The sequence below is a fragment of the Vitis riparia genome, chromosome 6 (genome assembly GCF_004353265.1).
Source record: "Vitis riparia cultivar Riparia Gloire de Montpellier isolate 1030 chromosome 6, EGFV_Vit.rip_1.0, whole genome shotgun sequence".
Taxonomy (NCBI): Eukaryota; Viridiplantae; Streptophyta; class Magnoliopsida; order Vitales; family Vitaceae; genus Vitis; species Vitis riparia.
The window spans coordinates 21,754,811-21,775,641 of NC_048436.1; the positions used below are offsets into that span (position 1 = coordinate 21,754,811).

General features: G+C 31.3%; 2 protein-coding genes across 4 annotated transcripts; both read left to right on the top strand.

Moving 5' to 3' along the window:
* Positions 1 to 466: 466 nt before the first annotated feature.
* On the top strand, positions 467 to 6,397 carry LOC117916739 (serine/threonine-protein kinase GRIK1-like). Of its 2 annotated transcripts, none has more exons than XM_034832899.1 (12): positions 467 to 615; positions 936 to 1,281; positions 1,701 to 1,775; positions 1,859 to 1,903; positions 2,410 to 2,484; positions 3,907 to 3,994; positions 4,106 to 4,227; positions 4,347 to 4,442; positions 4,680 to 4,746; positions 5,040 to 5,155; positions 5,240 to 5,318; positions 6,149 to 6,397. In XM_034832899.1, exons 2-12 carry the CDS (start codon positions 1,081 to 1,083, stop codon positions 6,262 to 6,264), a joined length of 1,080 nt encoding a protein of 359 aa, XP_034688790.1. In that variant the 5' UTR covers positions 467 to 615; positions 936 to 1,080; the 3' UTR covers positions 6,265 to 6,397. The 2 variants fall into 2 exon arrangements, with proteins under 2 accessions (XP_034688790.1, XP_034688791.1); XM_034832900.1 differs by having other exon boundaries at positions 488 to 570.
* Positions 6,398 to 15,698: 9,301 nt separating this feature from the next.
* Positions 15,699 to 19,896, top strand: LOC117916264 (E3 ubiquitin-protein ligase SINAT2-like). 2 transcript variants are annotated; one of them, XM_034832214.1, is made up of 4 exons: positions 15,699 to 15,954; positions 18,106 to 18,405; positions 18,760 to 19,146; positions 19,397 to 19,896. In XM_034832214.1, the coding sequence occupies exons 2-4, from the start codon at positions 18,187 to 18,189 to the stop codon at positions 19,715 to 19,717; spliced, it is 927 nt and encodes a 308-aa protein (XP_034688105.1). In that variant the 5' UTR covers positions 15,699 to 15,954; positions 18,106 to 18,186; the 3' UTR covers positions 19,718 to 19,896. The 2 variants fall into 2 exon arrangements, with proteins under 2 accessions (XP_034688105.1, XP_034688106.1); XM_034832215.1 differs by lacking the exon at positions 15,699 to 15,954 and adding an exon at positions 15,967 to 16,472.
* Positions 19,897 to 20,831: the final 935 nt, after the last annotated feature.

Genomic DNA, 20,831 nt, shown 5'->3' on the forward strand with positions numbered 1-20,831 from the left:
TCTGAGTCAATTAGACTTCTTCAAAATTGTTCGTGGGATGAAATTTAACTCAATTCTACTTTGTTGTTTGTTGATGTTTAACATGAATTGCATTATTAGCTCTTATCCCATGTACTAATTTCGAAAATCATGTGTGATGAACAATGGCTATCTAGTCATTCAGATGATGTTGTGAGGGTTTTCTGTAAAAGGGATAAGCTAGTATGGCCTTGCACGCAAGCCAGATATGCCGAGAAGAAACATCTATCACCTAGACACGTATCCATAGAAGAAAGTGACATGTCTATTGTACAACTTGATGTCTGGGGCATGTAGCGTTGATAGTTTAGCTGTGGTGTAAAATCATCGATGTTGTTGTACTTTCAACATAAATACTTTCCACAACTACCATTCAAAAGGAAAAGAAAGCAAAGTCGAAGTTTTAATATGCTTCACTTTTTGTGTGTTTTGATGGTTATGTCTTGACTATTCCTCCTATTTATATATCTCTTCTTTATGTTTCATGAAGTTTCTTCTTGTTTCCCAGTTCGCAACCGGGGAGTTTTGATCTATATCTTGCTTATTTGTAGTGTAATTTCCTGGAAAATTGTGCTGTTTGTGCACTTCCTTTACAATGTAATGTAATTTTGTGTTTGACCTTCCATTTTCCTTGCTTTTGAATTTCTCAATCGTTCTTTTTCTTGCTGAGAAGAAATTTCATTCGTCTTTAGAAGCTCCTTTTGATTTATAGAAACCGAAGGGAAAGAAATTTGGAGTCTTACAGGACAAGCAATTCATTCGAAACTTGTATAAGCTTCCAAAATTTTCTACTCTTTCTATGCCTTTTTGGAAATCAAACAGCTCATATTGAAAATTTCTTTTGATTGCTTCTATTACCTTTGGACTGTTTTTTTTCATTCCAGGATTTTGTCTAAAACCATGTCCATTTGATGCAGGGCTTGAAGTTCAGAACAGATGGAAATCCTTCTTAATCTTGTTATAGAAGTTTGTGGCTACCATGTCTATTGTACTGTATTTGGGGTCTGATTGGAAATTTTATTGCTATTGGTAAACTCTCTCATAGTTCTTCAATATCCTGAGATGACTGCAAATCCCATCATCTGCTTTCCAGAATGTATGACGAGCAGGGATTATCTGGAAGATGATGTAGACTGTGTGTTCAATGAAGGTGTTTTGTCAAGAACTTTATTTGCTAGTGAAGACAGCAAACCGGCCCCTAAGAATCAAGCGAGATGTAAGAAGATTCCAGTTAAAGAAACCACTTCTGTCTATTATTCCAAGGTAAAAAGGAAATCAATGAGTTTGGATACCTTTTGATAGAGATGTGATTCTGGTAGTTTAGCAGTGGTGTGGAAACATCAATTTTTTGGAAATTGTGAAAGGTGGAAGTAAATCTTCTGCAATTGTCATCCTTTGTCTCTCTCTATATCTACCAGTCAAAGTTTAAAGTTAGTTCCATTCGTCTATGCTGAGATGTGTCTCCATGGAGAGTCAGTCCCACCAGTGTATGCACAAAATGAGATGTTCAAAGTTTTCCATTATTTCAGCGAAAAGGTTTTATTGAAAAAGAAAACTATCTATTCATGTCCAGCTTACAGACATGTCCAGGATGAAGAGGAGCCTTTGCCTCTTGCTAGTTTGTAAAAGCCTCTTGTAATGATTTTTCTCCTGAAACTTGGTTTTGCTTGTGAAAATTGTAGCATGCAAATGGAAAGAAGATGATCAATGAATATGTAAAAGAGCGGAAGATCAGTTGCAGAAAATATGGGAAAGTGGTAATATTGAATGACTATATCTTTTGGATTAGACACATGCTTTCTGTTCAAGACAAATAGATAAATTTGTAACCTTGGTGTAGGTATTATACCGAAACAGCAACAACGGAATGCTATTTGCTATCAAGGTAAATGAGATTTTCCCTCGTATTAAAGAGTTTTACTCGACTCAGCTCAGTGGTTGTATTAATTTTCCTATTGTATTTCATATTGCAATTCATCTTGGAAATTATTTCATCCTGTTTGAATTACCTCGATGTAAGGCCAATTGCTTTCTTCTCCTCTTGTTAATGTGCTAATGATGTGTACTCTGCTTTTTATTGGCTAAATCTGGTGAGCTCAAACCTTTCCTTACAAACTTGAGTAGATTCAGGATCCTAATTGAAGTGAAAATGTCTCACATCTGGATGCATGTGTAGTAGTGATCTTTAAAATCAGAGAGAGCACAAATAATTTATGACCAACTTTGAAACCATCATTTAGACATGACTCACATATTATAATGATCACAACGTCAAATAATAAGAACCCGGATATTTTTATTTCTGATTTATTTATTTATTATGTGCAAGTTTATCAGGGTTGAGTAGCTCTCCTATACTTGCCTCTGAATTGTACTTCTTGTATGTGGCAGATATTTTATAAGCGCGGTTTGCGGAAGGTGCATATAACACCTTCTCAAACAGCTATGAGCAACGTTCTTAGGGAGGTAGGCTCTCTTCTCCCTCTCTCTCTCTCTCTCTCTCTCTATCTATCTCTCTATCTCTCATTTTGATTCTCTGTGATTTAAGTACCTACTGGAACTCTGTCTTGAATGTTTCCATCACAAAAACTAACAATCGCCTTATTGAACTTGCGCTTTTATGATGATTGTCCTATATAATACATATTATCCAATTACTGAATTACCTACTGTTTGTAGGAACAATAGATGGGCATTACTGAAACTGAGATTTTTTGGTAATGTGCTCTCCCTTTTTCTCAGTAAAAATGAGCTAAGAGATTTTGATAACAATGGTATTTTAGGCAGTGAATCTTGAGTAACCGTTCTTGAGGTGTGAACAAACCAAGCTTTCATCTGTGGATCACAATTTTGGACTTTAGCTTGAATACTACCAGTTTTGGTTCCAAGCTTAAGTTGCTACTGTTGGGTTCACAATGGAGTTTTACAGCATAAAGCCTACAAAACAACAATGGAGTCTTATCCCAACAAGTTGTTATTAGCTACACGAGACCTTTTTCCTGGCCATGTCCTTTGTTCGATTAAAGACGGTTTTTCCTTAATCCCTCAAGACTCTTACCAAAGCCTACATCTTAATTAATGTCTAATTTAGCTGAAAAGATTTGTCATTAGGTTTTGAATCAGCTCATGAGCTACTTTCCAATCTCAGGTTAGGGTTTTGAATAGCTAAGCTCCCAAGGAATCCATGGTTACTTGATGAGCCCGTTATCAAATTTACCCTCCATAGAATGCTCATTTCTAGTTCAGGATAAGTTGTTCTTGTGATTTAACACTCTGCACTTTCACTGTTGGACTATCATTCTTTGTCTTAGAGATTATCATACTGCCCCTTCTTGGTGTTGTTCAATGTTATGAGCTGCTATTCCTTTGTGGTTGTCCTCAATCACAGTAACATGAATTTTGATGTAAACTAATAGAAACATTAGAACAATTTTAAAGGTATCTTCCCAACTTCAGAACACACTTGTTCTTGGTGAAATGAGTTACATTCTATGTCATAAGGATAATTATTGCTCTTTGTAAGCATGTTAAAGTTGGATCCTAGTAATCCAATTTCAACTGTTTACTATAGGTCAATCTGCAACTGTCTATTTCTAGCAGTTCAGGAGGATTGGGGAATTGGAATCGGATTTCACCAGCTCTGAGCATTACTATTAAATAGAATGTCTACTGGACAGTACTTGGGACAAGCAGAATCTTCTGTGTCCTGTTGGAATACATTAAAGGCTATTCAACTTCCTTGAATTGAAGGTCATGATTTTCCTCACCTTCTGAAACTGATAAATTCTTATGATTAGCACTATCCAGAATCCAGCTTAGATTTTCACTGCTAGAGTCTTCAAAGCCTTACCTTTATGGCATGATGAGTATGTTTTTATGTTTCTTCAGGTCTCAATTATGAAGATGTTGGAACACCCTAATATAGTTAATCTTGTTGAAGTGATTGATGATCCAAAATCAGATTATCTCTATATGGGTACATGATGCCCCTTTCTCAGTTTTTGAAGCTTTACATAGAGCATTGCAATCCATGGCAGAATCTGGCTTGGTATTTACCATACTTTTCCTTTCTTTTTCTTTTATGCAGTTCTCGAGTATGTGGAAGGCAATGGGAGATGCAACATTTCTGAAACTCAAGGAGTGGATGAGACAACAGCTCGAAGATACTTCAAGGACATACTTGCAGGGATCATTTATCTGCATAATCATGTAAGTCCTTTCAAGAACTTCATGTTTATTTGTTATTAATTTGGAAATGATCAATTCTGCAGTTCTATATTTATGTCATATCTGAACTTCCCATATCTCTTCCACTTTATTTGTGACAGAATGTTGTGCATGGAGATATAAAGCCTGAAAACCTTTTGCTCACCAAAAATGGAAGGGTAAAGATTGGAGATTTCGGTGTTAGCTATGTTTTTGAGGTAATGCTATCCAAAAATTCAGAAATGACAATTGATTAGAATTATAGATGGGGCTTCTAGATGTTGATATTTTCTGTTTGATTGGTATTGTAGGAATAATTTGGAAGTTAAACCTTACATCTAAAGCCTTACCTTTTTTGTTTTTCTGTCAAATGTATTTCTTTCTTTTCTTTTTTTTTTTTTTTGGTTTTTCGAATTGATCTTGTTTTATCTCAGTACAAGAAATATGATTTGTAGGATGACAATGATGAATTCTGGAGATGCCTTGGAACACCTGCTTTCACAGCGCCTGAGTGCTGCTCAGGTAAGCGGATTCATCAAGCAATTTAAGAATCTGCTAGGATTCTTAAAAACAAGTGCCAACACATTTCTATGAAAAAAAATCAGATATGATTGTCTGATACAAGACTATCTTTAACCGTTTTTCTTTCTCAAACCAACAGCATTTTTTCCATTTTCTCTCACTCACTCACAAAGAACTGTGAAAATTAGCCCAAAGTCTCAACTTCTCTTGTCAATAGCTACTAGGGGAGGAATCATCACATTGTTCAGTAGTGGGGAAAGGCTTAAAATTGAACTTTTGTGATTCTATAACAGATATAGTTTACCATGGGAAAGCTGCAGACACATGGGCTATGGGCATTACCTTATACTACATGGTAGTAGGCTGCTACCCTTTTATCGGTGATGGCATACTCGATACTTATGACAAGGTAAATAATTCCAACCATGATAATGATTCTTCTACTTGGTATTCTTTTCTTATTTTGGTCATTTATATTTTATCTTTGTTACAGATAGTTAATACTCCTTTATCATTCCCCAAAGAATTGGATCCAGAACTAAAAGATCTGCTCCAAGGCCTTCTCTGCAAAGGTGATTCCCATTACTTCTTTACCATTCCATCTTGCTGAAGAATCCCGCTTGAAATTTCTTTTTGTGAAGATTTCAAAAAGCTAGGAATATGAAGGGCAGTTTGCCAACTGTTATTAAAGAACAAAAAGAATTTTCCAAACTGAAAAACATTTATGTTAGTCTGAAGTTTTTGCTTGTTTTTTGTAAACTATTATGAGAGCAAAGGAAACACAGAAAGATGACTTTTATGTAAACCCTAATCCTAACTCTAAATCATGATCATCATATTCTTTTCCTTCATGTTTTTAGAATTGAGTTCCTAATGCATCATCTTCTTTTTGTTCATGTTTTTAGAATTCTCTTCCTAAATAAAATTTTGCTTCTAAAAACAACACATAACCCAAAATCATCATCTTCTTCTTTTCATTCGTCATGTTTTTAGAATTGACTCTAATCCTAACCTAAATCACCTGATTTGACTCTAATCCTTATCCTAAGTCACCCAAAAACAAAATTAAAAACACGTACCCCTAAATCATCATCATCTTCTTTTCCTTAGTCAAGTTTTTAGAATTGACTCTAATCCTAACGTAAATCACCTGAATTGATTCTAATCCTTATCCTAGAACACCCAAAAACAAAATTAATGAAAACATTAACTTTCATAATGTCAGAAGTGGGGTTTGAACCCACACCCTCCTACGAGGCTCAACCACTCTGACCCTTTTAGTGATAATCCAGTTGGGTTTTCTCTCTAATTTTTTTTTTCTTGAATGTATGGTAGAAACTCCAAAATTTCTGTGAAGGTCAAAGAGAATTGATTGGTTTTTTGGGTTTGTTCCAATATGCAGATCCAATGCAACGAACTACCTTAACTGCTGTGGCTGAGAATCCGTGGGTGATGAGGGAGGGTGGTACAGTGCCTCATAGGCTGTGTGGCTGCAAGCTCAGAAACATCCAACCATGAAACCCCTGTTTCTTGAATTGGTTATTCTTGTGGGTCTCTGCAATTACCATTTTTAAGCCAATATTACGGCAATGATCATTCATTTCTATGTACAAAATACTTATCTCAATGCAATCTGAAGAATTCGAGTCAATCTCTCATTTTCTGCTTTAGAAAAATTTCTTTGCCCCACATCTGAACTTGTGAAGATTGCCCACGTAATGGCTGTATCTGGAGAGACAACCCTTTTCAGTTCTTTTAATTTTATTCATTAATCCATCACAAAAATTTCAAAAACCTTCCCAGTTGAGGTGTTTGGTTTCGTTGGATTTGATTCTGGAACATATCCCTATTGGTGGATGTGGAAGTGAAGGTGGATCACCTCAAAAGGGGAAGCAAACTTGAACAAGGCAACCCAATTAGGTTTATTTTGGGTGAATGATCCAATACAGTGGCCAGCTCGGCCCAATTTACAATTGAGGCTTGTGTTGGGAAAATTTTTAAAAATGATTTTCAAAAACAGTTTTTAAGAATATTTTTTAAAATAGTTCTATAATATTTCCAACAATAAAAATCTGTTTGAGAATTTAAAATATTCTTAATTTGTATTTTTTGTTTCCAAATATATTTTAAAAGGGTTTCAATCAATCATTATTTTTTAAAACAATTTCTAAAAAATAATTAAATTACTAAAAAAAATTAGAAAACAATTAAAATCAGAACAAGTTCATGAGAAACTATTTATTTATTTTTTTAAATTACTAATCATGTTTTCGAGTCTTAAAAACACCTTTTTGTTTTCAAGAAACTTGAAAACATTTTTTTTTTTTTTTGAAGAAAAAAGAAATTGTTTTTAAAAATAGTTCCCAAACAACTTTAGGTGTTGTCAAAGTTTCAAAATTTATTTTTCAAAATCCATGTATGGTAAAATTTATTTTAAAATAGTTTTTAAATGGATGAAAATAAAACTAATTTTATAAAATTTGAGGTCTATTTTTCTATATTTTTTCAAATTAGTGAATCAAAACTCACTTTTCCTTAAATAAATAAAAATACAAAATAAGCATCAAGTATAATTAGTTAATTACTCCAATTGATAACTTCTATTGAATTCTTAAAAAAAATATGTTCACCAAAGTAAAATGATGAAAAATAAAAATCCAAAAAAATTATTTTGAGTATCACCAACATAAAAACAATAAATCCATCATTTTTTATCTTAAATTTTGAAAATTTTGGAAATGCACGACTATAACAACATATGGGACATATCTAAAAATCTCTAAATTCATTGGATTATGTTATCTAAATTTTTAAAGAAATATAAATTTAAATTTAGAAATTATAAAATAAAGTGTTATTATTTGGAAATATATATTTAATAACTAAAAATTAAATTTAAAAAAACTTCTGGATGTTATTTGTATATCAGAATTAAAATTTATAAATATGAATATAATTGTATTGTATCTTATTAATAAAATAACATTTCAAATTTTAAAATTATAAGTTAATCCTTTAATATTATAATTAAACCATAATTTTAAAATTATAAGATTCCTAAACAATAGGAGAATCTTATGTCTTCTTGGAATACATTCTAGCGCTCCACATTTTTCAATCTAAAAATTGATCTATTTTTAACATAAATATAGTCTTTTTTGCTTATAAAAATACTATTCTCTTTTAAAAGTCATTTGAAAATAATCACAAGGTTGAATGACATTTATGTAAAAAAAAAAAAAAAAAAAGTTATTTTTCAAGTTCAAATATGCAAGAGGTTAGATTTATAAATTTGGAAGCATTTTTATAAAAAAAAACAAAATTTTGAGTTCTAATTCTTATAAAAAACCCGACATGGTATTGAATGAAAACTTGAAAAAAAAATCTCATTCTCCTTCTCTATTCCGGTATTTAAAAGATCGGACGACGGCCATAATTAATTATTCACATGAATCATGAAATTACAATTTTTAAGCCTACACCCGAGAAATGATCATTCACACAAATCCTATGTATGCACAAAATATTTCAATCAATACAAAACCAAATCCTCACACAAACCCCAAAATTAATACCATTTAAAAGAACAAAAGAATCAATTCCTAAACAAACGCCAAACAGGTATAATCAACAGCATCGACATGCTGAAGAACTCTTAGGATTTATCCTCATCAGCAGTGTCATATTCTCCGGTGGGTGACTTCAGGCCTCTTAATGATGGCGATGACACCTCGCTACCGGCAGGAAAATCGGAGATGGAGGCAAGAATCCGGCGGATGCTGGCGGATCGAGTAGGCTTGAAGCTGAGAGACCTCATATTCTTCTTTGAGAAAACGTCTGAAGAACTCTTCAGGATCAGATAAACCAGACCCTGAACGATAGCGAACATCACCACCTTGATCAGCATATCCGCCACAGAGCCGTCCATTAAGGTCATTTTTCTCGGAAAATTTGCAGGTGGGGAAGAAGATTATGCAGAAGGAGAACTGGGTTTGAGGATAAGAAGGATGCATGGGGGGTATTTATAGAGGAGAAGAGGCTGCTTGGGAGCAGCCAATTTGACTTGTGGGGAAGGGTTTTTCCTCAAAAGGCATAGAAGTTGTTATTTGACTGCCAGAAAGCTTGAAGAACTGCATATGGATTATGCAATTTGAAGAGGTCATTGGAGTCTTTGGATGATATTAGAAATAATTAATTCTTTTTATATAAATTGGTCTGTGACCCACCTCTTGAATCATTCCAAGGGTCACGGGTGATGTCATTTTCACGGAGAAAATTACAGTAGAAAATGAAGGAAAATCGAAGAAATGTGAAAGTAATCTTTCTAGAAAATGAAATTTTTGGACCACAAAATCTATTGTTTTGTGTCTATATTAATTAATAGCAGAGAAATAATTGAAAGATGTCTTTAAATTGCGGAAAATTTTCAAGAAAAAAAAAAAAAAAGGAAAATTTATTTCCCTCTTTTTTTTGTTTTCTTTAACTTTTCGAAAGTTTTGAAAACTATATAAATTTTGATGTGTTCTACCGTTCTACGTAATTGATGAGTGGGAGGGAGAACAATGTAGAGAAGGAACATCCGTGTGAAACCGGAGAAGATAAAGGTGGTGGTGAGGTCATGAGGTGGCTTTGGACATTAAGCCCCATGCTGTGCATGCGCTTTTCCTATCGTATACGCTTTGTATTTAAATAAAGGAGGTAATCAATGAAGTGGAGGCCTCATCCTTTTAATGCTTTTTTTTTGTTTTCCTCCCTGAATTGTATTCAGTTAAAGAAGGCCTCCCAACAAGATTTTCATGGACTTTTACCAGAAAATAACAAAATTTTCCATCAAAATTTTGAGGTTTAAGCTGGTTCTGAAAAATATTAAGGAAAAGAAAAAAATTTAAGAAAAATAGTTTTTTCATGTTTGATTTCATCGTGTAAAATATAAAAGAAAATCTAATATAATTTACATTATTTAAAAAAATTATACATTTTAAAATTATTTAATTTTTATATAATGATGAAAAATATATAAAATAAATTTAAAAAATCATATAAAATAATTCACTGATTTTGAAATTAATTTTTATTTTACTTTTTACTTTTTCTTTCTTTCAATTTTTTTTCTTTATTCTTTCCTTTACATTTTCCCTTAAATTTTTCAAACCAAACATAACCTTATATATTGTATTTTATAGTGAGACGGTTTTTAAAGACAACGTGAATGAAATAAATGAAAAAACTATACGTGGATTTGAAATCAAAATTTAGAAAATTAGGTGTTTTAAGTTGACAAGTTCCTACTTCTAATGGAAAATTTTGACTTACAATAGTACTAAAATTAAAGAATACATTATGAGTACACGTTGCCTTAGAAGGTTGATATTCAATGAGAAAATTGTAACCATGTGAAATTATTAAACTTTTAAGAAAGGAAGCTTGGGTTTGCACTCAACAATTGCAGTTTCAACTCCTAACCCTTTGTTACATTTTTCTTCCTTGTGGGGTCACAATTTTGTCTAGAATAACGTGAAGAAACTCTTTAGAATAGACTTATAGACATGGAAAAATGGTATAACTTTAAATCATTGGAAGTGGAACATGTTGGGCCAAATGTTCTTCATGTGAAAATTTTTTTTTATATTAAATGAAAAAAATTTATTTTAAAATGTAATACAAGGAAGTTAGAATGGGTTTGAAATTTGTTTTCTAATATAAAAAACATATTTAATATTTTTTTTTTACTAAAAATGATTTAGGAAGGATTTGTTCAAAAAACAGGTTTTTTAATTATTATTATTGTTTTTAATTTTTAGTTTAATTTACTTTTAAGTATTTTAAAGAGTATTCTAAGGAAAAAAAATAGAATTATCAAATATATTTTAGAAAATTTTATATTGTATATGAACATATATTATTTTCATAAAGAATAAGTTGAGAAAAAAGTTTTTTAGATTTGAGTTCCCAAATAAAAGTTTTATTGAGAAAAAGGTAAAAATTATTTTCAATAATTATTTTTAAAGAGTGTTTCTTGATGATGGTTTTCGAAAACATTATGAAATAAACTTTTTGGTTATGTTTGATTCTCATAAAATTTGAGAGAAATAAAACAGAAAGTAAAAGTGAAATAAAAGAAAAAAAATAGATTCAAAGTAAATAAATTATTTTATATGATTTTTCAAACTTATTCAACTTATTTTCTTCTATTATATAAATATATAATTTTAAAATGTATAAATTTTTAATTAATTTTAAATATATTTGATTTTCTTCTGCATTTTATTTTATAATAAATCATACAAGAAAAAAACTATTTTTCTTAACATTTTTTTTCTTTTCTTAGTATTTTTTTGAAACTAAACATATTTGTCATTTTTCATAATTTATAAAACTCATTAGATAAATATTATTAAAATTTTAAATTATACATAAGAAATATCGAAAAGACAATTTAATTACATTTTTCCGAAAATGATTTTTTTTTTTAATATTACTACTTAAAAAGAAAAATAATATCAAGCCTAACAGTGATTACAAGTGATAATGTATGGTTGAAAGTTTCAGTTCAAACAAAAACTTTAATGCCTCATATATCATCTTGAAACTTACTTGAATCAAATTGAAAAGTTTCAATTAATTGTTTTTTCTATGGAAAATATGAAAGATGGTTTAAATAGTTATACGTTTTTAAATCATTTAATTTTTATATAAAGATAAAGAAAAAAAAGTGAAATGAATATTTGAATAAATATATAAAATTAATTTCTTCTCTTTAAATTTATTTTTATTTCTTTTATATTTGATTTTTTTCCATTTTCTTTCTCCTTCTTTTCACTTCAAAATTTTTAACAATCGAACATAGAGTAAATATCAATGTTTTGAAAATTAAATCTATTAGTTCAACCATCGATCGATGACCTTTCTAGTCAAATTCCCTCTATTGGGTTACCTAACTATTGAACCAATAGTTGATGTGAAATTATGATTTATCAAAACATAATATCACTAAGAAATCAATATGAAAAAAACTTAGATTTCCTTTGGGAGCAAGCCTCATTAAAATGCTTTTATTTGTAATACTTTTATTATTAATGTTTTTATTGGAAATGTTTTCAAATATAACCATTTAATATTTTGATACAAATTAAAAAATGTATTTTTATAATATTTTTGGCAAACATATGATATAAGAAAAAAAGTTTTTTTTGAAAATGAAAAATCACTTACAAAATGATAATTTAAAAATCATTTTAGTGATTCTTCATATTTTTTTAAAAGTAATTGTAAAAAAATTCCCAATACATAGGCTTGTTTTTGGTTTGAAAACATTTTTTAGTTTTTATTTTCTATTTTCATTTTTTATTTTTTTTCTTCTAAAAGTAAAAACTATTATTAAAAAATAAATTTTGTAAAATATTTTTTGAATTTAAGATCTTATTTTAAATGGTAAAAAATATAATTAAAAGTTTATATAGTATAATATTATATACTATAATAACATTATTGTATTACATCAATTCATTACTCTCTTTTTTCTTTATTATATTTATTAATTTTAAAATAGTGTGATAAAATATTTTAATATTTTTATAATTATTTAGCTAAAATGAATTATTTTCTAATATAAAAATATATATTTTTATAATAATGTAGAGTCTAATAAATAAATAAAATACTAATAATTATTTGTAATATAATATTTGATTTCAAATAATACGATATGATATTTTATTCATATTAACATTTATTTTTTTACTATATATCACTAATATAAAATGTGGAATAGCGCAATTATTCTCATAGTCAAACAAACCCTCACAATAGAATTGAGATTTAATCATACTTTCAATAGTATAATATATATTATCAACTCTAAACTGTAATGCCCCAAACCCAATTTAGGGGTAAAATCATAATTTAAAAATTATTAATTAATTAAAGTAATTTAATAAGGGTAAAAAGGTCTTTTCGTATTTAAAACCCCTATATATGAATTATATATTTCATATATTCTCTACTCAGAAAACCCTTTTACACAAAGATCAGAGAGCATAGGGTTTAAAGTTTGAAGATCAATTTTTTAGATAAGATTTTTAATCTTTAAATTAATATTTTATATTTGTTAATTAGTTTTAAATACTTTAGATATTATTTGGAATATCTCAATTTTGATTAGAGTTTTCGTTTAATTAATTTTTAAGTCAAAAAAAATAAAAATTTATGAACATAGTTTGATTTATTAATGAAGATCAATAAATTTTGATTACTCAAATGAATGGATCTAGACAAAAATAAAAATAAAAAAATTATATAGTTTTGGATGTGAAAATTACATAAAATTGTGAGTATAGAGGTTAAAAGTTTTGACTTTAAAGAGGAAAAAAAATGATAAAAGAAGCATAGGAAGGATTTGACATATTGAAAAAAAATAAAAACTGCATGGGGTATTTGTTAAGTTTCGGTAGGAGATTTAAATAATAGTAATAATAGTTTAATGCAAATAAATATTTATTTTAGATAAGTTAGAAAAAAGGAAATAAATTATTGTTTAGGAAGTTGAAAAAAATATTTGATGGTAATAATTTTAAAATGAGAGATTAATTAGGATCCCTAATACTAAATATTTCAAGATTTTGAGTGCTTCTTCAAGGTAAGGGAAATTAATGCAAATTTTTACAGATATATTGTATTCTGAAAAGTGTAAAAATATTATTTTTATCTTTTTGCATGGATCAAATATATGTTTTGTATGGAAAGTATATTTGAGAATCTTTTCACTTTATTTATGAAAAGTGAAAAATTTTGGAGATATGATATTTTGTTTTGCAAGTTTGAATTAATGAAATAAAATGTTTGACTCTTGTTCCTATAACCCTAGTCAACGGGTTATAATTTGTTGACATTTCTATGGCCCTAATCAACGGGTTATAATAGTTGATATTATATGACCCTAGTTAATGAGTTATAATAGTTGACTTTATCGCCCTAATCAACAAGTTATAATAGTTGATCTTATGGTTCCTAATCAACGGGTTATAATTATTGACTTTTGGTTTTATTCACCTTAAATGAAACAAATTTGAAATTAGTCACTCATTTGTAAAGTCCCACATAATTGGACACCATTTGTTATTTGATAACTAGAGTAAGATATTTTGAATGCATTTGATTTGGTTTTGATGAGAAATTGTTTTGAAATGGATATGAGAAAGTTTGTTGAAAAGTTTGAATATATTAATATTTCGAACTCAAAAGTTTTTTTTATGAAAATAAGTATATGTTATATCTCCTATTTGCAAACATGATTGAAAATGTTTGATTCATGAAACTGCATTGATGTTCCTTATTGAGATTTAAGCTCATGCCCCTTCGTTGATAATTTTTCAGGTACTATTAGTTCGAGCGAGGAGTGATGGCTAGGCTGGGGAAATTTTTCTTTGTTAGGATTTTGGTTCAAACTTTATTTTGGACATTGTTTAGATGTTAAAATTTATTTTTCGTTTAAATTATTTGAATTTGGAGTTATTTGGACAATAACACTCTGGTTGATGTATTAGTTTTTTTAAAGTTGATACTTGGAGATTTTAGAATTCTTTCCTACTACTCTGAATAGGAATTTGATATTTGGTAATTTTTTTTCCAGTTACACTACGAATGTTTGTGTAATTTCCACTTTGAGTCTTTAGGCTCGAGATGTGAAATGACCGTCATGTCCTTGAAGTGGGTTTTGGGGCGTGACAAAACCCTCATGATTTTAAAATGCATGAGCATGATTAAGAGGAGCATGTATATATTCAACTCCTAAAACTTTTTTTTCTATTTGATATAAGATATGCAACAATTGAAAACATTAAATCGATATTTTTCACTTTTTTGTATTTTTGAACTCTTTTTTCGAAATGAAAAATAAAAAAATAAAAAATCATCCAAAACTTAGGTGGTGTTTGTTTTATTGGTTTTTTTTGCTGAAAACAATTTGTTTTCAAAACTTAAGTTGTTTGTTTTTTTTTATTTTTTCATCACTTATTATAAATTTTTTACTAAATAGAAAAAATCAAAATATGTAGCTTTTTCTAAATAGAAAAAATAACATATTGGTTTTTATTTACTTTTTAATACTTAATAAAAATAAAATATTATAAAAACAAACAACTTAATATTTAACACTATTAAGCATTAAGGTTCTGTTTAGAATTAAGTAAAAAAACAAATATCACCTTAATCGCTCTATAAAAATGATAACATCGGAAGTAATCAAAACAAACGAGATAATTTTTATAAGAAAACGCTTTCAAACATTAACAAGTGTATGTTTCATAATCGCTCTTAAACCAACTAAGGAATCTTTGACAGTGAACTTAGCCTCTATGTAAGAACGAGTTCCAAAACATGATATTTTTCTGTGATAACAACATCTTCTATGGGATCCATATAGATTGGCCAAATATGAATAATCTAAAGACCAAATCTCATCAAATTCTAAACAAATATCCTATCTAGTTAAAGCATTTAGATAATCTTTACCATGCCTCTAACATACACACACGTGTAAGAGATGTAAGAAAAAAATGAAAACCCCTAGAATCCAAATTTCAAGGTCTCATTGGATTGGGATCCAATTTGCTTCAAAAAGTCAAGTGGTCCAATCAAGAGGAAGCCACTTTTGACCAATAATCTCATGAGCTCGACCCCACAAAATCCCAAAAGCACCCCAAGTTTCCATTGGCCAAACACAAGCTCATCCAATCAACATCCAACAACCCACCCCAGTTCAATGGACTTTACCTCACAACCCCACTTCTCCATTACCCTCAACGGCCAATTGAAAAATTTTCAAACGTTGCGTGCGGGAAATGCTACCTTTCTCATGGGAAACTCAAGAGAAAAGGCCAACACTGAGTCACCATTAAAGAGGACAACAGAAGCAATTTAATATGAATAATGTGAAGTAAAAAAATATTGAGGCCGAATGCAAGGTGTACAGTGGGCTATTGTGGAGCATTATGTGACCATTATGGCTGGGAACTGCCAAGATCTTTGACTCTTGTTCATATTTATTTCCATACCCGGTCACCACACGCAATTTCAGGGTACACCCATGACGGTCTTGTCTTCTTTTTGGACCCAGGTGTGGCACAATTATTGAAGGCTCTGATGAGTCGGTGGATGGGTGGATGATGAAGCAAATGGGGTCAGAATCTCATCTGGGTGTTCTTGTTCTAGGTCAGTTTTTTGTTTATATACCTTTTTTTGTGGGTTTTCTTTTTGTTGATTGGAACTTCATTGTTGATTAGAACAATTATTGGAGCTCAAGTAGGTTGGTGAATTGGGCTTATGGAAACAACATCCCATTTGGGTGTTCTTGTTCTTGGTCAGTGTTTGTTGTTCCCGTAGCTCTCTTTTGGGGCTATTTTGTTGATTGGAACTCCAACTTATGTACAATTCTGGAAGCTCAAATGGGTTGGTGAATCAGAAAAATGGGGTCAAAATCTCATCTGGGTGTTCTTGCTCTTGGTCATTTTTTTAGCTTTTTTTGGGGGTTGTTTTATTGATTGTTTGGAACTCCAAGTGTTTCACAATTAGCCAAGCTCAAGTGGGTTCATGAATAAGGCTTGTGGAAACAAAATTTCATCTGGGTATTCTTATTCTTGGCCAGTTTTTGTTGTTTTGGGGGGTTCTTTGGTTGATTGGAACCTTCATTATTGGCTGGAAAGCGTGGCACAACCAGTGAAGCTCAAGTGGTGGGTGACCAAAATCTCATCTGGTTGTTTTTTGTTCTTGGCCAGTTTGTGTTGTGACTCAGTTACTGTCTTTGTTTGTTTTGTTGATTAGAAGTGCAATACTGGTTGGAAGGTGAAATGGGGCTTTGGTTTCTGTTGTTGATTTTTGCTTCTTTTAAAGTTTGTGAGGGTGATTAAGGTTATGTTTAGGCCTAAATAATTTTTTTCCCTGTAAATTTGGTTGAGTGAGAAAGTTGTTCATCATGGGGACGGGATAAAGGGTTTTGGGCTTGTAAGTCTTTTGGTTTTTAAATCTTTAAAGTACAAAGAGGGTCTAGTGATTTGATTATTATGACTGCGAACTGACAGTATTTTGACAACTCATATTTATTCCATACCTAGTCATCCTAGACAAATTCCGAATCCACGGATTCTTGTTCTTGTCTTCTTTTTGGACAAGTGTAGGGCAATTATTGAAGCTCAAAAAATGGGTTGATGTTTCAGGCAAATGAAATCAAAATCTCATTTTAGTCCTTCTGCTCCTGGTTAGATTTTCCTGCTCTTTTGTTTTCTTATGGGTTTCTTTTGTTAATTGTAAGTGCAGTGCCAGTTGAAACTTGAAATGGGGTTTGGTTTATGTTGCTGATTATTGCTTGTTTGAAGTTTGTTGGGTTGATTTTAGGATCGTTTTATTTTTAGGTAAGTGTTACTTTCCTGGAAATTGAGTGAAAGTGTGTAATTGTGGAAGATGATGAGAAAATGAAGGGGCTTGACATGGACTTTTGATTTTGAGTTTGTAAGTACAGAGAGATTCAACTAGAGACCCCATATAACATTATGTGCCCATTCTGGCTATAAGCTGCCAAAATTTTTTATGTTTGTTAATAAGTGGAACATAATTTTTTAAGTTCAAAAGAATTGATGAATCAGGCTCATGAGATCCAAATCTCATCTTGGTTCTCTTCTTCTTGGTCGGACTTGGCTTTTGTTTTTGGTTTTTTTTTTTTTTAAATAAAAAAAAAAAATTGGTAACATGGTACTGAATGGAAGTTGAAATGGAGTTTGGCATATTTTGCTGGTTTTTGCATGTTTGAGGTTTTGTAAGGGTGATTTAGATTATGTTCAGCTCTGGATAGTCCTTGTTTTCTGAAAATTTGGTTGGAAGTTTAAGAAAGCAATGGAAATGGTGAGAAAATAAAGGGGTTTCTCAGGGAAAAGTTGTGAGGATCAGGGAGATTTTCAGTTCCATTAAAGTTTGTTCAGAAAACATCAGGAAATTGTGTGAGAGGTTAGAAACTAGAGGGCACAGGCATGGAATTTTGATGTCAGACTGTTAGATTTTGATACTTTGTTGATGACTAATTTCATATTTCTTCAAAAGAATGAAGCTTACCTGTTTTTCTGAGAAGTTGCTCTTCCCACTCAAGTCAGTTCTTCATGCTTCAATAACACTAACCATACATTATTGCTTCTGACATCTTATGCCTCTCTCTCAATTTATGATGATCCCTTACTTGAAACAAAATTTGTTCTATGTAGAACTTCATCATTGATCCTGTAAATTCTTTACAATGATCCCTTACTTGAATCAAAATTTTGTTTTGGATAGAACTTTGCATAGAATTTGACTTCTAATATCAGTTATTTATGACAGGGTAGAACCACTTGAGGAAATTTTTTTTGATAGGAACCACCTGAGGAAATTGGAAACTGAAAAAGAGGGAGGTGAACAGAGATGGCTCCAGGAGGTGGCATCTGCAAGGAAGTTTGTGAGTCCCGCTCTGCATTTGCAGACTATGATGTAACAACAGCAAATTTGGACCTAAGAAGTTCTCCTTTCAGAAAAGCAACTACTGGTGTTGGTGGAAAGCATGGAACGCCATCAACTAGTGGTGTGCATGAGCTGTTGGAATGCCCTGTTTGCATGGATCTAATGCACCCTCCTATTCACCAGGTATGCTGCCATATATCCTGGAAAATTACAGAAAGAAAGTTGTTGGATATTGTCATTTTCCTCAAGAATCTATACCTTTTTATATTGTGAAAACACAAACTAAAGAACATTGTCATGAAAACAAGGTAAAATGGCATTGAGCCTGTTGGCAGTTTTGAGTTGTCATGCAGGGTGAAAATTTCAGAATTTTCTGAGAATTCATTATCTGTGTTTTCCTATCTATTTGACAGTTAACAAACAGAGTCACAGCATCATGTTTCATCATCTTCATTTCCAGGAACTGCTCAGTTTTTACATTTCACCATAAGCAAATAACTTATGTTCTAATGGCTCCTTAATGATTTCTCCATGTAGTGTCCAAATGGCCACACTTTATGTTCCAACTGCAAGGCCAGAGTACACAACTGTTGCCCAACTTGTCGCTTTGAGCTAGGGAATATAAGGTGTTTGGCTTTGGAAAAAATTGCGGAATCACTGGAACTTCCATGCAGATACCAAATTTTCGGTTGTCATGACATTTTCCCATATTACAGCAAGCTCAAGCATGAACAAAACTGCCAGTTTCGCCCATACAGCTGCCCTTATGCTGGGGCTGAGTGTTCTGTCACTGGCGATATCCCGCTCCTTGTCATGCACCTCAAGGATGATCACAAGGTTGATATGCATGATGGGTGTACTTTCAACCATAGATATGTCAAATCCAATCCCCAAGAAGTCGAAAATGCCACATGGATGCTGACTGTAAGACCTCTCTCACACATAATGGATGACTTTCTTACTACATTATGTTCTTTAGCTTATGTTTGGTTGCTGAGAAGATGAACGAAAAAGAAAAAGAAAACACATTACCACCATTTTGGTTTGAATGATTGTTAACGGCTCCAAGCCTAGCAATAACCCTTAAAAAAAAAGGCTATACAGGATCATTTGCTTGTATCTTGGATAAAAACTACTCAAAATATCAACTCAAAAATTATTTTATTCTATGCAGGTTTTCAACTGTTTTGGCAGGCAGTTCTGCTTACACTTTGAGGCATTCCATCTGGGAATGGCACCTGTTTACATGGCCTTTTTGCGGTTCATGGGCGACGAAAATGAAGCAAGGAAGTTCAGCTATAGTCTTGAGGTAGGCGGATATGGCAGAAAGCTAATATGGCAAGGAGTTCCCAGGAGCATTCGCGATAGCCATAAAATGGTTCGGGACAGCCAAGATGGACTCATTATTCAGAGAAAGTTAGCACTTTTCTTCTCTGGTGGCGAGAGGCAGCAACTGAAGCTGAAGGTGGCTGGCCGTATTTGGAAAGAGCAGTGAGGGTTAAGTGCAGGGAGACCACATTTTTTTTGTTTCATTATGGATGGTATAGTTGATGGGGATGCTAAAAGATTCATGTGGAATTGTGTAAATGAGTAGGCATAGATTACTTGTGGGACAACGTGGTACTATTTTGTGCATTTTTTTATATAATTAAGAATATTTATGCATTCGATCAATCTCAAAAAAAGGAATTTGGCAAATGGACTCAAAAAATGTAAGGTGACTTGATAATGTCAAAGAGGAAAAAGTGCTTGAAAAGTCAAAATCAACTTAGGAATAAGTTCAAAGAAATTACTTTTTCTAAATATAAAATAGTATCATGCCCTTTATTGATCAAAACGATGGAAATTTCGGGCTGAATTTTGTTTGGTGCATGAAACTATTCCTAGGGCTATTATATCCTATATATACTAGAAACAAAGCATTTAAAATTTTTTCAGGATCTAGATCTATGAGTTAAGAGTGTTTATCTCAAATTTGGATGTTTTTAGATCAAATCCTTATGGTGAATATGATTTTCATATTTGTGGGCATCATTTGAGATCTTGCAAACCATCGAAGTCTAATGACTTCTTAAAGTTAGGCACTCATATGGTGGAAATTTGGAGGGAGGAGGTTAAGGTTCTCTCTCTTAAACATATAGTAAAAAAAAAATGTAGAAGAAGATGAAGTCCTAACCCTTAAAGGGATAGGTTTCCTATTTAACTTAAGTGACTTGAACCCACCTTTAAGCTTAGGTCATCAAATTTAAACCAATAAGAGTTTTCATTGATTAATTAATCCAATAGGGTTACAATTAATGAATTAGTTTAGTCCAAATATAAAATTTACTAACCCTTATACAACCTTGTGCAATTACTAAAATGTTTTTATGTACATAATAAAACCAAGAACACATTCAATCCTCATAAACCTCATCATCAAAACATATAAACTCAAGCGAGGACTATTGAGATCCATACAACAGTACTAACTCCCTTAGAATCTAATTCTAAAGTTGATTGAATATTTCATTACAAAAAGTCGATTGCATTCCAATACCTTGTATATATTACAACGAGACACAAAGTACTCGAGTTTGTGACTTGTTATCCATTGTATACAATCTCTC

Coding starts and splice junctions, on each gene's coding strand:
- LOC117916739 (XM_034832899.1), top strand. CDS start 1,081: ATGACTGCAAATCCCATCATCTGCTTTCCAGAATGTATGACGAGCAGG. Junction 2,485..3,906: donor TGAGCAACGTTCTTAGGGAG/GTAGGCTCTCTT, acceptor ATGTTTCTTCAG/GTCTCAATTATGAAGATGTT. Junction 4,747..5,039: donor AGCGCCTGAGTGCTGCTCAG/GTAAGCGGATTC, acceptor ATTCTATAACAG/ATATAGTTTACCATGGGAAA.
- LOC117916264 (XM_034832214.1), top strand. CDS start 18,187: ATGGCTCCAGGAGGTGGCATCTGCAAGGAAGTTTGTGAGTCCCGCTCT. Junction 18,406..18,759: donor TGCACCCTCCTATTCACCAG/GTATGCTGCCAT, acceptor TTCTCCATGTAG/TGTCCAAATGGCCACACTTT. Junction 19,147..19,396: donor ATGCCACATGGATGCTGACT/GTAAGACCTCTC, acceptor TATTCTATGCAG/GTTTTCAACTGTTTTGGCAG.